The sequence below is a fragment of the Danio rerio genome, chromosome 2, assembly GCF_049306965.1.
Source record: "Danio rerio strain Tuebingen ecotype United States chromosome 2, GRCz12tu, whole genome shotgun sequence".
Classification (NCBI taxonomy): domain Eukaryota; kingdom Metazoa; phylum Chordata; class Actinopteri; order Cypriniformes; family Danionidae; genus Danio; species Danio rerio.
In genome coordinates, this window is record NC_133177.1 from 34401533 (window position 1) to 34419350 (window position 17818).

At 36.7% G+C, this 17818-nt stretch overlaps 1 protein-coding gene and 1 long non-coding RNA gene across 3 annotated transcripts in view; one reads left to right on the top strand and one right to left on the bottom strand.

Moving 5' to 3' along the window:
* The window catches only part of LOC141378367 (uncharacterized), a 49054-nt gene that overhangs the window by 18736 nt on the left and 12500 nt on the right, over window positions 1–17818 (bottom strand). The gene's annotated exons all lie outside the window — the stretch shown is intronic.
* On the top strand, window positions 1949–17009 carry stam (signal transducing adaptor molecule (SH3 domain and ITAM motif) 1). The gene is given in 15 exon segments (NM_200120.1): window positions 1949–2143; window positions 7147–7231; window positions 7315–7390; window positions 7513–7608; window positions 7689–7835; window positions 9830–9920; window positions 10009–10207; window positions 12344–12438; window positions 12839–12927; window positions 13041–13128; window positions 13217–13271; window positions 13357–13510; window positions 13632–13765; window positions 14849–14968; window positions 15066–17009. Coding segments are annotated over 15 exon segments (1530 nt in total). The 5' UTR covers window positions 1949–2103; the 3' UTR covers window positions 15127–17009.

The following is a 17818-nucleotide window of genomic DNA, read 5'->3' on the forward strand; positions in this document are numbered from 1 at the left end:
CTCAAGGATCCATTTTAGGACCTTTACTTTTTAGTATTTATATAAATGATTTAGCAGCTATATGCATTGATGCTAATTTATTAATGTACGCTGATTATGCTTTACACTTATGAAAAAAAATCCAACAGAGGTTGCTACTAAATTAACAAATGAAATGCAAAATGTTTTTAAATGGTTGCAAAATCCAAACCTTACCTTAAATGTTGAAAAGACTGTATCCATGTTTCTCAAATAGGTCTAAAGTTGGAAAAGTTTTAGAAATTTTTATAAATGGGCAAAGTATTAAAAATGTCACTGAATTTAAATATTTAGGCATCATGTTAGACTCAGAGCTCAATTTTAAAACTCATATTAAAAACTTGCTACCACACTGTGATTCAATCTAAGAAATTTCAAACATATCAGAGATTCTCTGACTTATGAGGCCTCGGGTATGTATTTAAATACTATGATTGTTCCACGTTTGTTGTACTGTATAACGAGCTGGTCTCAATCATGTAAATCATCTTTAACACTGTTGAAATCAATATACAAGAGAGCACTTAAAGTTCAAGCCTTGGTTGTACCATCACTGCGATCTCTTTAAAAACATAATATTAAATAATACAATATTTGTTTTGTTTTTAAAATTATTCACAATCTTTCTGCTCCATCGTTTAAAAAATTATTTTAAATTCCAAATCAGAAAACATCGCAAGTGACGCATTCTATGGTAAAAGGGGAATGTATTGCCCCTCTTTTGGTCAATTCTCTTTTATTTATAAAGCCTCAAATCTATGGAATTCTGTCCCAACAGAAATAATCACATGTACAAATTATATGATGTTTTCACTCCTGACTAGGAGGTGGTTTTTGTGAAATCAAATTTGTACACACTGAGTGAGATGTTTTTGAGTTGTCAGGGTTTTAGTTTATATGCGATTGTGCCTGAATGTTTTAATCTGACTTTTTAACTAATTGGATATCATTGTTTTAATTCTAACCTGTCCAGGGACTGCAGTTGGAAATTAGCAATCCTGCTACAACCTGGCACAATGCATCTTTCCTCTGTGGTTAATGTAATTTTTGTGCATTGTCCCTGTTAAATAAATAAATTCATTCATTCACCAAATAAATTCTAGCCTATGGTTGTTAGACTGCTGCACTTTTTTCGTGTTGTCAATACGCTCATGTTTATATAGGCCTATTATTATTATTACACTTCTGAGGAATGTGGGGGTCACAAGTCACTGGCATTGTTATTTTGGGGTCGCGTGCTGAAAAGTTAGGGAACCCCTGCTCTAAAACATTATAAAGAGCCCAAACATTTGAAGGTATAGTATTTATTTAACTTTATGGTTTTACATTTTTAAACTACATTTTAAACTTGTATAAATGCATGAGGTATTTTTAGATCAGGAAATGTAACCTCAAAAATATATTTTTGGAAGCCCCTATGTTTGAAGGTAAGTCCGTTTGAATTCATAGTTTATTACTTATACAAATATAATGCCATTGCAAAGCACTATGAACACATCCACAGCTCAGTTTCTGAAAAATTACTACAATTTCCCCACACCAATATTCTATTTTAGTTCTAACAATTTCCCCTCACAGTCTTAATTGTAGTTTGAATAAACAACAAGTTGTCTTAATTCCCCAATAATGAAAAAAATCACAAATTTAGATTTTTAACCAAATAAACAAAACAAGAGGGGGTGAATGTAAATATAATCTCGTGACTGCTGAGTCAGAGAGCCTGTCGTACCATGTGATGATCAAGTCATATGATTTGTCACCGAACTGTCCTTAACTCCTATAAATCATTGTTTACACCACATGATTAATAAACCCCACCGTCCAAACACCAATCCTTTACCAGGGGAATCATATTTATTTGGCTATGCCCGTCTGTTTGTATGTTTAACTGTGCGGCGTGTGTATTACCCAGAATGCACCACTGCAGGGAGTGAGTGACTGAGTAGGGGATCCCGATTCCCGTCAGCGACACTGAGCGGAGTTTCTGTTCTATTATGTTTATTCATTCACTTTTAATCAAGTGCTGACAGGGAGAAGCACAAGAAGAGGATCGAGTTTAGGTTTGGTAGCGTGTATTTCTCGGCCATGCCTCTCTTCACGACAAATCCATTTGATCAAGATGTTGGTAAGTTTGAGCTGTCATGCATTTAGCGGTCGAGCTAACGGAGCTCTGCTGTGTCTATTGTTGTTCACGCCAACACACCGGCTTTATGTATCGCTTCAGTTTTACTTGAAATACTCGAGACATTGCCGTAATGGTGTTCCGGTGAATGAATAATCAACAATCGCGAATTTATCTTGAGGTTATTAACATGACAACACGCTCACAACTCGTGAGCTTAACATGTTATTAGCCTGATTGCTAGCCAAGTTTGTTGCCGAAGGAGCTGGGACTGTCGACTCGCTTTGTTTGTACGGCCCTGACAGCGCACTATTTGGTAAAAACACGTACTCACGGGTCATATTGTACGATTTAGGACATATTACTACTTTATTATATATATGTATCCAACACTCAAGCTAACGGTGCATACAGTGACGCTGCAAATGACCCCGCCTGCTCCTTTTATGTGTTATGAGCTGTGTATGCTCCTACAATATCCGCTATAGTAGGCTATTATTAATGTTACAGATCTGTATTGTGTTTAACTTTGTTGTATTCTGAGCCTGCTTATGTGAGTTTTGCTGGGCAACAGTTAACCAACCCAGTTAGCATCTGCTAATGTAATGTATATGTAGGCACTTTGATGCATGAAGTGTTAGGGTTAGATTCTATATTCACATGTATGTTATGTGCATTACAGTAACTGCAGACGTCATTGACAGTCTGATGGCATAAGGGATTTTCAGTAAAGAATTGGTCTACTGTTCAGTGTTTTGTATTAGTATTTATGTTGAAATTGCAGATATTGAACATGGGCGGTGTGTTTTTATGTTTCAACTGACCTCTGTTCTCTATTTGACTGTTTGCGAGACTGGTCAACACAATCTCAAAGTGAATGTAGGTCACTGGTTAACCTTTTTTAGTAAGGGGAGATATCTGATGTGCCTTTAAATGATTTTTATAGGACTTAAAAGAAAATCAGATTCACAAAGGTTGCTGTGAATGATTCCAAGCTAAAATATTTTAATAATAATCAATACTCTACAAAATGTATAATAATAAGCTTTTTGCAGAAACCCATATTCTTAAATGGCATCATTCGTTTTTTTTTCATTGCATTTTCTCATATCCAGCATATGTTTTATGCAGCGGATGCCCTTCCAGCAGCAAGCCAACACTGGGAAACATACACTTATTCACACACACCATGGCCAATTTAGTGTATTCAATTCACCTATAGCACGTCTTTGGACTGTGGTGGAAACCGGAGCACCCGGAGGAAACCCACGCCAACAAGTGGAGATCGTGCAAACTCCACACAGAAATGCCAACTGACCCAGCTGGGGCTTGAACCAGCGACCTTCTTGCTGTAAAGTGATCGTACTGCCCACTATGCCACCATGACACCCTTTTTAAAATGGTATCTACATGTAAATACAGTGAATCCAGAGATCTGACATGTTAAGACATTTGTGATCAGAAAGAATTGAATTAAGATTTGTTTTATTATTATTATTATTATTATTATTACTGAATTACAAATTTCTTATTCAGCATGTATAATATTAATGTAATGTAACTGTTAAGACTGAGAGCTTAACAAGTATTGTTTTTAAATATACTGAATGCTTGACCTTTTTCCATTCATCAAGAAATTTGTGGAAAATAAACTCAGCACAATGTGTTCAACATTCAGGGATTTTCCTGGGTAAGTGAGGCAGATAATGAGATTTTTGCTACTGAATCAAACACCTTATAAGTTATTCCTGTAATCTCATCAAGTAAAAGAGTCTAGTTATTTAAAAGGGCTAACCTTAAATGTAATTAAATACACAACCAGTGCTTTAGCATCACTTGGGGTCTGACAGCCTGCCTGGAGAGGGCGGCCTCGTAATTCTCTATGCAGGAAAAACTGTATCATTTGTTAATTGAGGGAAATGTTTTCTTGAGCAATAAATCAGCATATTGAAAATGATTTCTGGAAGATTATGTGAATCAAGTACTGTTGCTGTTTAGGGCTGCACAATATTGGAAAAATCTGATTGTTTTTCAGCGATAAATATTACTATATGTTTCACAAGATGGTTTGATTAGCTCTATTTCACAGTATTTAAGTACAAAAATTGAATAATCACAATGCAATAAAATGTTTTTGTTCTTTGTTTTGTCTCATTTCTAGTCCAAAAATGTAAAGATTCTTAATCAAGTAAAAATATTGTTGTGGTTTCACCTAGTTTTTCCTTAAAACAAGCAGAATTATCTGCCAGTGGGGTAACATAATCCCACTAAATTAAGTAAAATAATCTTTTTACTTTGAAATTTAGTTATTTGAACTAGAAACAAAAATTCTAAAAAAAAAGCCTTTTATGAATAAATTATATGAATTCTGCGTAGATAAATTAAATGTGATAAATCTTTTCAAGTTTCTTGCACCACTCTAAACATGTTTTTTTGTGCACAAATGTTCTAAACTCTCTTGAGATGCTCATTCACAGGCATTATGAACCCATATAAATGATAAATCTTCACTCTATTAAGGGTAAACTTAGCAGTGACTCTATCTACAAACCACATGTGTTCTGTGGCTCCTGGTCAACTATAATCCAGACTCAACATTGTGTAGTTTGCGATGTGACTATCGTGGATGCACACATTGAAATGATATATTGTGCAACCCTAATGCTGGTATTCAGGTTTACAGAAAAACAGAAATACATACAGTTCCTCTGTTCTTCTGGTTTTTGTCTTCAGCATTGGCATATATTTGTGATTCTGACCCGTTTATGTGCTTGTTATTTTTTAACGATGTATTTTGGCTAGTTGGATCATAAGTAGATGAGTGCAACAGCTTTTGTTTCTGCTCTGATTGCTCCAAAACCACACCATACCATGTTTGTTTGCTAAGAGAGTGTTGTATATTACCTTGTTTTTTTCTTCAAGCCAGAATTTAAATTTTTAATAGCAATGTTTAAATCCATGTTGAACCCTGCCTCGTAATGATTAAAAGTTCAATAGAAAGCTAGTTTTGTTTGTTGTTGTTTAAACGGTTAAAGTATTCAACCTAATATGTAGGAATTCAATGATAATTGACTTCTGTTGTACGATTAAAGTCTGGGGAATAATCAAAGTTATCACAATTATTATGCATTCAATGATTTCAAAACACTACTAGTTTAATAAATCACATAAAAACTCCTTATATTTTAAAGTGATATTTATTGCTACTCAGTAACTAAATAATACAGCACTAAATAATAATAAAAACCAACAATAGTCCATTTATCTCTTTGAACTTCTAATTAAGTGAAAAAAGTTTTGGCATTTAAACATAAGTAATAATTCTACACTGAAAATAAATGACAGAACAATATACAAATACAATATTTTTATTTATTTATTCAATCTAAATTAAAGCTACTACAGATTAGCTCACTATTTATCTTTTAAAGAGAACAAATGTAGTCAAAGGCTGCTGAACCTGTCAAAAAGGCACTTTTGATCAACTATATTACAAAATTGGATAGAAACAGTAATTCCTTTTGAAAATGAATGATACAGTACAGAGAAAATACATGCATTTCTATAATTTATATGAATGTTATTATCAATATAAAATACTAATATTAACTTAAATGAAGGCAGCGCAGTAGGTAGTGCTGTTGCCTCACAGCAAAGTTTGAGCCTCAGCTGGGTCTGTTGGCATTTCTGTGTGGAGTTAGCATTCGTGTGGGTTTCCCCTACAAGTCAAAAGACATGTGGTACAGGTGAATTGGGTAAGCTAAAAAATTATCCGTAGTGTATGAGTATGAATAAAAGTCTATGAGTGTTTCCCAGTGAAAGGTTGCAGCTGGAAGGGCATCCACTTCATGAAACATATGCTGGATAAGTTGTCGGTTTATTCTGCTGTGGGACCCCAGATTAATAAAGGTACTAAGCCGAAAAGAAAATGAATGAACTTAAATGAACTTCTGTTTTATCAGCCTTCATACATACGTAATCATTTTAATAATTTGGAATAATTCGTCTTGTTTACGTTGTTTATGTTGCACTGAAAGCCACCCACAACTCTCACTGATACAGCATTGATTCTGACACTGTTAATATTTAATTTCCTAGCAACGTATTTCATTCAAGTAATTTGCCATGGAATTTAACTTAATTATGCATTTTACCGTTACTTGAGCATGCAAAGCTGAATGGTGATCCCGCAGCTGCTGCATCAAATTAGATGTGTTTGATCTTTTCTCAGCAACCTTTTTATGACACATTTTGCAAAAAGGTGATCTGTCGTCTTTAATGACGCCCTGGTCATTCTTTGTGTACCCAAAATAATCATAAAACTCCACTTCAGGCAACAGGGTTGGGGACCATTCACAAACAGTATCTAAAAATGTGTGGAAAGCATGTGCGCGTTGCTTCCTCCACCATTTTCAACACGCGTTGCTGATCGCAGCATTCTAAAAGTTCATATGTTTTCAACTAGGTGCACCTGGAATGTAACGAATTAGCGCAAGCAAAAGATGAGATAAGTGAACAGCCTTATGCTGCTAGTTTCAGCCGTAGTTGATCCAGTGTGTGTGCATATAAGCCTTGTTATACATGCTCCGAACTTTAAACTAGCACACATTTGACAAATTTAGTTGCAGCAGTTTTATTCTGTTTATTCGTAAGGTTTTACGATTAATTAAGCGTGATGAATTAAAGCACGGTTAATAGTGAAATCAGATAATCATTACATCCCTACTATGGAGGCAGTCTACCTTTTAGAAAAGTGTTCAATAGTGGACAAGCTCAAAACATGTAAGCCCCTGTTTACACGTTTAGTATTTTCCACTTGTGAGTGGATTGACAAAAACTCATCTTAAAGCCAGCTGTATACATGGCCTCTAGTGTCAGTGATATGAAACAGAACCAGCAGCCTTTCACAAAAATAGATTAATTAATTTGCATATGCAATGTCTGAAAATGAATTGTCATTATGATGAATAGACATTTAAGTTAGCTTTTTTTTTTTTTTTTTTCAGAAAAAGCAACAAGTGAGATGAACACAGCTGAGGACTGGGGCCTCATTCTGGACATTTGTGACAAGATCGGACAGTCTCGCACTGGGTTAGTAAACAAGCATTTAGCATGTTTTTGAGCGTATCTTTTAAGTTAATGGGTGGTAAAATATTATTTGTTGTCTTCTGAAGGCCTAAAGAATGCCTGCGATCTATAATGAGGAGAGTGAATCACAAGGATCCCCATGTTGCCATGCAAGCGTTGACGGTAAGGCAAGCGACTGCTAATGCTAGTAAATGAGGAGGAAGCATGCTTTTATCTCAAGTATGCAAACATCAGAAGCCATTAATGAGCGGTTGAGACTGAAACAAGTGTTTTCTGTTCCACAGCTACTCGGTGCATGTGTGTCAAACTGTGGAAAGATATTCCATTTAGAGGTCTGCTCCAGGGAATTTGCTAGTGAAGTTAGCAATGTGCTAAATAAGGTATGTAGTTTAGTTTGTTGAGTATATGATGCAATGTTTTGTCCAGCAGTAGGCTGATGTCGAGGTACTTTCTTTTCAAGGGTCACCCAAAAGTATGTGAGAAGCTAAAGGCTTTGATGGTGGAATGGGCCGAGGATTTCCGCAACGACCCTCAGCTCAGCCTGATCTCTGCAATGATTAAGAACCTCCGAGAGCAGGGCGTCATCTTCCCTGCCGTGGGCTCTCAGGTGATCTTGCTCCCTGAAAATGCAGATCTGCCAAATCACAGGATTCTCTTAAATGCCGGAGTCACTTATTGTAGATGTACCAGAGAAATAAACGTGTCAGGAATGCACCAAAAATACATGGTTGTTTTAACCTTTGCATCTCGCTGAAGTTGAAACTTTTAGTTTTTTACCTCTTCATTCTTAAATCCCAATACCAGATTTTTAGTCTGTGCTATTTTAGTTAGTGAAAACCCACTAGACATTATATAGTGCACATCCCAACCAATAACATGTATAGTGGGTACAGTAAGTATTCAGTTCCTCTTAAATCTTTCACTTGTTATATTGCAGCCATTTGCTAAAATCATTAAGTTCTATTTGTTCCTCATTAATGTACACACAGCACCCCATATTGACCGAAACACACAGAATTGTTGACATTTTTGTAGACTTATTTAAAAAAAAAAAGTTATCACGTGGTCCTAAGTATTCAGACCCCTTGCTCAGTATTTAGTAGAAGCACCCTCTTGATCTAATACAGCCGTGAGTCTTTTTGACATAGATGCAACAAGTTTTGAATAAAACAAGGATCCTCTGCCATTCCTCCTCGCAGATTCTCCCCAGTTCTGTCAGGTTGGATGGTAAACGTTGGTGAACAGCCATTTTTAGGTCTCTCCAGAAATGCTCAATTGGGTTTAAGTCAGGGCTCTAGTTTGGCCATTCAAGAACAATCATGGAGTTGTTGTGAAGCCAGTCCTTTATTATTTTAGCTGTGTGCTTAAGGTCATTGCCCACTCTAAGGTTCTGAGCACACAGCATGATGCTGCCACCACACTGGTTCACTGTTGGGACTGTATTGGACCGATGATGAACAGTTCCAAGTTTTCTCCACACAGACCGCTTAGAATTAAGGCCAAAAAGTTCTACCTTGTCCTCATCAGACCAGAGAATCTTATTTCTAATCTTGGAGTCCTTCAGGCAGTTTTTTAGCCAACTGCATACAGGCTTTCAAGTCTCAGGCCACTCTGCCATAAAGCCCCAACTGCTGGAGGCCTGCGATGATGGTTGACTTTCTACAATCTCCCAAATGCATCTGTGGAGCTCAGCCACAGTGATCTTGGGTTCTTCTTTACCTCTTTCTCCAAGGCTCTTCTCCTCGATAGCTCAGTTTGGCCAGACGGCCAGCTCTAGGAAGGGTTCTGGTCGTCCCAGACATCTTCCATTTAAGGATTATGGAGGCCACTGTCCTCTTAGGAACGTTAATCCAGCAGAACTTTTTTTGGAACCCTGGCCAGATCTCTGCCTTGCCACAATTCTGCCTCTGAGCTCTTCAGGCAGTTCCTTTGACCTCATGATTCTCATTTGCTCTGACATGCACTGTGAGCTGTAAGGTCTTATATAGACAGGTGTGTGTCTTTACCTAATGAAGTTAAATCAGTCTAATCAAACACAGCTTGGCTCAAATGAAGGTGTAGAACCATCTCAAGGATGATCAGAAGAGATGGACAGCACCTGAGTTAAATATATGAGTTTCACAGCAAAGGTTCTGAATACATATGTGTTTTTCTGTCAATATGGGCTGCTGTGTGTACATTTGAGGGGGAAAAAAAACTTTTAGCAAATGGCTGCAATATAACAGAGTGAAAAAAATTAAAGCGTTCTGAAAATTTACTGTATCCCCTGTAAATTATTGTTTATATTTTACTATCGGCTTTGTTTTTTATTATTTATAGTATTTGTAACATTTAATATTATAGTAACATGCAAGTCATGGTCTCCAGAGCATTAGCCAATAGTTTTTTTTTTTTAATTTTTTTTTTTAGCTTTTATAAAAAGTTATTGTAATTGAATTTATTAAAAGACCACTAATATGATCTAAAACATGCTCAATTTTTGTAACATTGTTTCATTATGTCAGTTTTTTTGTGTAATTATTAAGATTTAAAGCAGGCGATATGTGTATTATAATGTTAATGTAATAAGATGAGTAATGAGAAGTTTAATTTTTTGATTAGGCAGCAGAGCAAGCTAAAGCCAGTCCCGCATTGGTAGCTAAAGATCCTGCAACATCAACAAACAAGAAGGAAGAAGAAGACCTTGCTAAAGGTGGGTGCAAGTCTAAAATCCTGGAGTCTGAGGTGAATTGAGTTGAAGAAAGTGTGGTAATATGTCAGTCTGTGTCTCTCTTTCTCAGCTATTGAACTGTCTCTGAAGGACCAGCGGCATCAGCAGCCTCAGGTGTCTCTGTCTGGCCTCTACCCGAGCACCAGCAGCCTCCTGACCTCCCACAAGACAGACGGCAGAAAGGTCAGGGCTATCTATGACTTTGAAGCAGCCGAAGACAACGAGCTCACTTTTAAATCAGGCGAGATCATCACTATCCTGGATGACAGGTGAGTCAGTTGTGTTCATGGATGGTCACACCTCACTGGCTGTGCTTTCTTTAATGCCCACTGCACATTATTTACTCATTTGTACCAAATTGAATTTGTCTGCCACTATGGATAATTCAATATCAGCTCATTTCTGGTTGCTAAGCTACAAGCACATCACTATGAAAGGAGAAGTATTACTTCAAAGTAGAGGTAATAGTGGATGTACAGTGCTCTTACATGAACCATTCTAAACTAGGGCACTAGGGCTGTGTGATTTGGGCGTAATATCTGGTTGTGATTTATTTTTATCATTTTTTTTAAAAAGTGTTTTTTTTTTTTTTTTTTTTTAGACATACTGCTATTTGATTTTGTAAATAAACTTCAGCTTAATCATTACTACTAAAACTAACACTAAAGTGTTAAAGAGCCCCTATTATGCATTAAAAAGTCATATTTTGGTTTTAAGGGTCTCCAACAAAAGGCTGATATGCATGCTAGGTCAAAAACACTTTCATTGTCTTATAGTATGCATTTATTTTTACCTCATTATCCCAACTACTTCCACAAGATTTATTCAGTGATTCACTTGTTTCCAAACCCCTCCTTAATGCAATGCTAATCTGCGCTGATTAGCAATTGGTCAACTGTTCTCAGCATGAGACAGAGAATTGCCCACCACGACTTATCAACAATTTTGAAGTAGTCAGAGTGTATGTGTGAGCCCATACATCAATAATCTTTATTGATCCTTCCTTTAACAAACGTCCGATGAATTCCCCGTTGTAAGCATGTAGATTGCTAAGGCACTCGTCAGAAAAATGACAGGAACTTAGCACAAGGCTGGGGCTAAAAAGCTAAGGTATTTTTGCAAAAATAAACTTCAACCACAGATTCTTTACAGACTGATCTTTGGGTAATAATACTATCTTTTCCCTCACACTTCAGAGCACAGCGTCTTCGCAACATCAGCCGGGATCTGCTACAGTATTTGTCTTCCTCTCTTTTTTTTCTTTTTTTCTACAGTGTTTGCGCGTCGGGGTTTAAATTTTCCAGGGTCTGCATGTGCAACAAATGGGTGGGACTTGAGTTCCGTATCAACATCAAGCCGACACGGCTAAAGATTTGTTACCCCGACGATTCATTTGAACCACTCTGAGTCAACTCTTTTATAGATAAATCAAAAGTTTTAAACATGCTGCACTTTCAGATTTAAGCCTTAGCTGGATATTTTACTTCACTTAGAGCTGTATTACACACTGGATGGAAGTTCATTTTCAAAATACAGAACAAAAAATACAGAACACTCAGCAAACTAACATGGCTGATAAGAGCCTTTCTTTAGCTTATATTGTCTAAAAACAATGTTACACAAAGTATCACGACATTCAACGTACAGCTCTGGCACTGCAAAATGGCTAGAATATGTGCAAGACGGAAGAGTTTATCTCCTATCCATCATTTAGATGAGGTTTTCAAATCCCTCTTTGGTCACTGCAGTAAAAGGCACTGTGTTTTTAGCGAGGTAGTGAGTTACGGCGTTAGTTATCTTCTAGTGCCTTCGTAGAGTTTTTTTTCATATGGTGTAACAGCTGCAAACAACTCTGAAATTGTACTTTGCTGTTGCTAGCTACTAGACTGAGGGTGACCAGCAATACTTTCAGTTGGCTTCAGTTGACAGATGACACTGCTCATATAGCCGTCTGTGGTGCTTTTTTAGGTTTTGGTTGTTGTATTTTCTTATGATGTGGCAACAGTTCTGCGACAGCTCTTACAAATGACCTGTTTTTGTTCAGTGTCTTTGACTAAATTATTCCCATATTACCGACGTGCTGCTTTTCTTTGATATTAATTTGTCTATTGTATTGTGGCTGTTCTGCATAGTTCGGTTGTGCAATTCTGATTGGGCAGAACAAACGTGAGCTCACCTAATTGGCTAGTAAGACTGTCACACACAGACAGCAGTCACTCATTTGCTCTGGGTGGGGGAAATCAAATAAAACATGTATATTTCATATCGCAGCCTCTTGCGATTTAGCTAATCGCAATGTTTTAAATTGCAATTTGATTTTGATTATTCGCACAGCCCGTTTCTAAACACTGACAAAAAAAAGAGTGTGATTGAAAATTGGCTGAACCATCTCTTCTCCATCACAGTGACCCTAACTGGTGGAAAGGTGAGACATATCAGGGTGTTGGGCTTTTTCCGTCAAACTTTGTGACAGCGGACCTGACAGCAGAGCCTGAGATGAGTGAGTAAAGCTGTCACATCTGCTGTTTTTTCAACCTGCAGCCTTTCAGGGTTTTTGACAACCTCTGAGAATGTTTGAAAGTGGCTAATATCAATTTTGTATTATTGCATTTCATTTAAGATCAAAATAATAAAGATCACATTTGGAGTAAACAATCATTCAGTATTCTATTACTCTTGGAGAACAAGTGGAGAGTCCAAAAGGCAAACCCCTCTAGACATTTTTTTTTAGCTATTTATGTCTATTTTTTGTCTTATACATATTTGTAGTTTTAAATTATTTTCTTTTTTTGGTCAATATTTTCAAAATAATCACACTTTTGGACCCCAGTGTACATTAGGTCATCTGCTTTTCTGCACATTTGTTTTCTGCCTATGAGATCACATTCATCTTTCCTCAGTGAAAACAGAGAAGAAGACTGTGCAGTTTAGTGAAGAAGTCCAAGTAGAGACGATTGAACCAGAACCAGAGCCTGCCTACATTGATGAGGCAAGACATGCAGTGAAATAAATCATCCACTATTCACAGAATCTTACAGAACTCATAGAGGCCACATGCTTTCTGGTATGTAATTCATACAATATTTTTGAAATGTTCTGCAGGAGAAAATGGACCAGCTGCTTCAGATGATCCAGAGTGCAGACCCGACAGATGACCAGTCAGACACCTGTGAGCTCCTACAGTTGGAGGGTAAGTGTAAAACCATATCCCTATGATCTGACAGGACATTTATTTTATCTTGTAGAGACTGATTCATAGTCATTCTACCCCCATTTAGCTGCTTGCAACCAGATGGGTCCTCTCATTGATCAGAAGCTGGAAGACACTGACAGGTATTCCAAAATTTACATCGAAAATATTCTAATCCAATGAAAGCAACTATTGGCACATGTGCTATAATATTGTGCCTGGTTTCAGGAAACACTCAGAGCTGTCTGAGCTGAACGTGAAGGTCATGGAAGCTCTGTCTCTCTATGCTAAGCTAATGAATGAAGACCCAGTATACGCTATGTATGCCAAACTACAGAGCCAGCAATACTACATGCAGCAGGCCCCAAACTCTTCCCAACAGGTGAGAATTTGGGCTATGGTGTTATTAGTTTTCTGGAATGGTTTAATTTTCTGTTATTGTTTTATTTTGTCTTGTTTTTGGCAATGGTATATTAAGAGTATGTGTGTGGTCTATTTTTTAGGTGTACCCTGGACAGTCCACTGGAGGGCAGTATGCAATGGGAAGCACAGCAGTACCAGGATACAACGTTCCAATGGAGCAGCTTACTGCAATGAACCAAGCAGGAACACCAATGGCAGGGCAGCCTACTCCTAGGTGTGCACAATGAATTATATTTCACACATTAATAAAGTGGTTAATATTGTTTTCATAACATGCATCATGTACAATATTATGCAGTTTATATTGTTTATTTGTTTATTATTATTAATAGAAATATCAAGAGTAAATTACGTATATTAATTACAGCATAAATAAAAATGCTACTACTACTACTACTACTAATAATAATAATAATGATTAATTTTCTTTTCACTAATTATCGTTATTATTAAAGAGATAAAATACATTAAAATACAATAAGTTCTCTAGATCAGGACATTTTAATAATAATTACTAGGGATGTCCCGATCAGGTTTTTTTGGCCCTCCAGTCTGAGTTATTAGATTTTGAGAATCTACCAATACAAAACCTGATCTATAAAATATAATAAAAATATAAAAATCTATATATAATCTTATATATAAAAATATATAAAAGAGCGAAGAAACAAATCCTTATTTTTTTATTTAATTCACCTTATTTTAAGATTCTATAACTCTGTTAACAAACAAAGCACTTCTGTAAGGTAGCTTGAACAATCAAGTAATAAACAACATAAATTCTACACTTTTGGATTTTGTGCAACAGTAAATATAAAAAATCTAACATAAAAACAAACGGCACCTCAACTTAAAATACCGGGCAGGCAATCCCAAGTTTACATATCTCACAGTTTGCTATGGCAATATTGTCATCATCGACTTTATAATACCTCCAGACTGCAGACATACTCGTGCTTTCCGCTTCAAGCTGCTTCTGTGTTCTACTTTGTTGCCATTTCTCTGCAACAAAGTGATGTCATGCCGCCCACATTGCTGTTTCAGTTTGAAGTCAAGAAAGAAGTCCAACTCTATGCCACCGCATAACTGTAGATGAGTTAAAAATAATGACAATATACGTATATATTCAAGTCCTGATCGGGAGGTAACATCTGATTCTGATTGAGTTTGAAAGCGGTCTATTTCCGATCTTGTGATTGGATCTGGACATCCCTAATAATTACACGAATAGTAATGGTAATAATAATAGTGATTTGTAATCATATAAAACAATAGTTTTGTTATTGCTGTTTCTCAGTGATGTCCATATGTACATGGGCCAACCTCCAGTCTACAGCCCCACTCCTGGCAGCCTTCCTCCAGCTGAAGTCCAGTCTTACCAGACCCCAGCTCCAGCAGTCATGAACCAGAACCCTGCATACACCCTACCTACAACCCAGAGCCTTCCCGCTGCTGCAGACAACCAACAGATCCCTTACCCTGAGAAGGCCCTCTTATAGGGGCCCCTAGAGACTCGCACACAAACACACACACTCTTACAAAGAACATTCAGCTCACACAGCAACATCTCCTTGATCCTCTCCTCCTCTTTTTATTTAAGACATTACAAACATGACAGGATGTGCCGATTGCTGACTACTAACCGCTGGTGTTCTCACTGAGCACTTTTGATCGCTCTTCTATGTTTTTGGTCTCTTTTACAATATTTTGTTGAAGGTGATAAGAAGTTACACCATTTATTTGGCGCTGTCATTATAGTAATAATTAACTGGATGTTTCTTACAGGAAAACACAACGAGAGCATGCTTGTGTTGTACATGCATTTCTGTAATGGTGTAGGTCCCGGTAGCTCAGTGTTTGTCAAAACAGGTCCTGAAGGGGAGGGTTCATCATTTTTAATTGTGTGTGTGTGTGTGTGAGCAAGAGGGAGAGAGAAAGCGAGATCAGGTCCATATATGTTATCACACCTCTCCTGCAGAACCATGTAGCAAAACACTGCCATTGTCTTGACAGTGACCCATTACTCCAGTGTCTATCAAGAGTTAGTTCACCCCATAATGGAAATGCTCATTATTTATTCCAAACCCATAAAAAATCTGTTCATTTTTGGAACACAAGTAAAGATAATTCTAATGGAATATGAGAGATTTCTGCCCCTTCCATTGACAGTTTGATCATATAAAACAGCTGATGCTTCAAACATTCATTAACAGATACAAATCAAACTGTTTTATCTTTTATCTGTTTTATTTTACGTTTTCTGAAAGATAAAATCACTTTATAAGATGAATATTAAGTGTGTCAGGCAAATATAGTTGAGCTTCTGGTTCTATTTGCTGATCAGAGTTTATAAATAAAAGCCCAAATGTGATCTGCTCATCATATGTGAACATGTCTCTTCAGAAGACTTTGATTAGACCGCTTTACTGATAAGGATTCATTTTTTGATCACTTTACATTAATATTTAAAGGTGTCAGAAGTTTTCCTGAATATACTTTCAATGGAGGGACAAAAATCTCTCAGATTTGATTAAAATATTTCGATTAGTGTCCCAAACATGAACAGATTAACATCTCATGGCTTTATAGAGATCTGAGGGTGAGTAAATGATGGGAAAATTGTTTTTTTGGGGGGTGAAGCTCACTACTTTAAGCTCAATTCTCAGTGTTAAAATGTTTTTTAGTGCGTTTTATTTATATTTTGATTGTCAGTTTGCTGTTTTATTGACAGTACATTAATAGAAGGATGTAATATTCTGCCTATGTGCAGATTTGTATATACAAGAGCTCACTACTTTCTTTAGAGCGTAACGTTCAAAGCGGCTGCTTTTTCCGTAGAAAGGGCACACGGGAAGTTGAGGAGTAAAACTACTCCATTACATGCACTTTTAATTTACTCTTTTTCCTTCTCCCTAATTTCAGATGTGTCCATTTGAAACCTATGTTTCCTCAGCTCTCGAAGAACCTGAATGGCATTGACCCTGCACTCTAACCCTTCCCTTTTTTCCAAACAATTATAAAAATACTCATGCAACTTGTCATGCCCTGGGAATGAATGAATGATCATGTGTAAATGATCCACCGAGTGTGCAACACTCAAACTAACCTCTTATTTTCATAAGTCCTGTCAAGGGCTGCGACTGACACTAAAGAGAGCAAACTTTGTTCTTCTGACTCTAAAGTAAGGCGGTTCTCCCACATCTGTCTCGATGTAGCTACAGTGTTATCAGAGTAGTCATTGACGTTTCATAGAGAACATTCTGGGAAATTGGGACCATGGGCCAGTTCTAATGTGACACCTTAGCATATGCACATGGAGATGATAATCCTTACGTCAACCTTATCCACAGGGAAAATGGACTGTTTTTGGTGTATCAGTTATATGTACCCAGTTGTTTGTATGTACTATTTTAATCATCTTAATTATTAGTATTCACAATAAAACTAGGCCAAATGTACAGCACATGTTGTTTCTCATTATTAAGCGGCACTTTGATCACGCTGCTGAAACCAACAATACAAACCCTCAGAATTAGTAATGGATTAAGGCTTTTACTGGCAGTTGTATTGATTTTAATGGATACGAATCTCTGTGGATTCCTACTGGTAATTTGTTGACTTTTATTGGATCTACAAGAATCATGTGCCAAAACAATTAACATTTACTGGTATTAATGGTTAATAGGTTTGTTGTAACTTCTGTGATGGTTCTTTTGTTGTGGGGTCTTTTTCAGTAGTTTCAGGTGTTTTAGTTGTTTTTTGGTGGATTAACAGTCTTGTACAACAAAAGTTTTAGTTTTTAATAGGCTGGGGTAGTATTTTACAACCGTTATATTACTTGTAATCAGTGCAATATAAGCATTAAGAATGCAGTATAACTATGACTGTTATGTTTAGTAGGAGTGCAGAGATCCTTTTTGACCAAAAGTTAGTGTCATCCCAACATTTTTGAGTTTGCTCAAGGTACCATCTTCACGTTCAGCGCCATCGATGGTGTAATGACACGAGACCTAGGTATTGTTTGACTCAATATGCTTCTCCAAATGTAGACTGGTATTTTTTATTATTAGGAAAAATTATATAAAACTAATTAGCAAAAAGAGACATTTTTATCTACAACTAGGTGCCACTGCACAAAAACCATGAGTAACCTATTTTTATAGTTGCCATAAAAAAAGTTTTGTCTTATTACATTGAAGCATTACAGAGAGACAGCCTGAAGCCCAGTTTGGTGAGCTTTTTGTCAAATTTGTTTGCTATTCTAGAA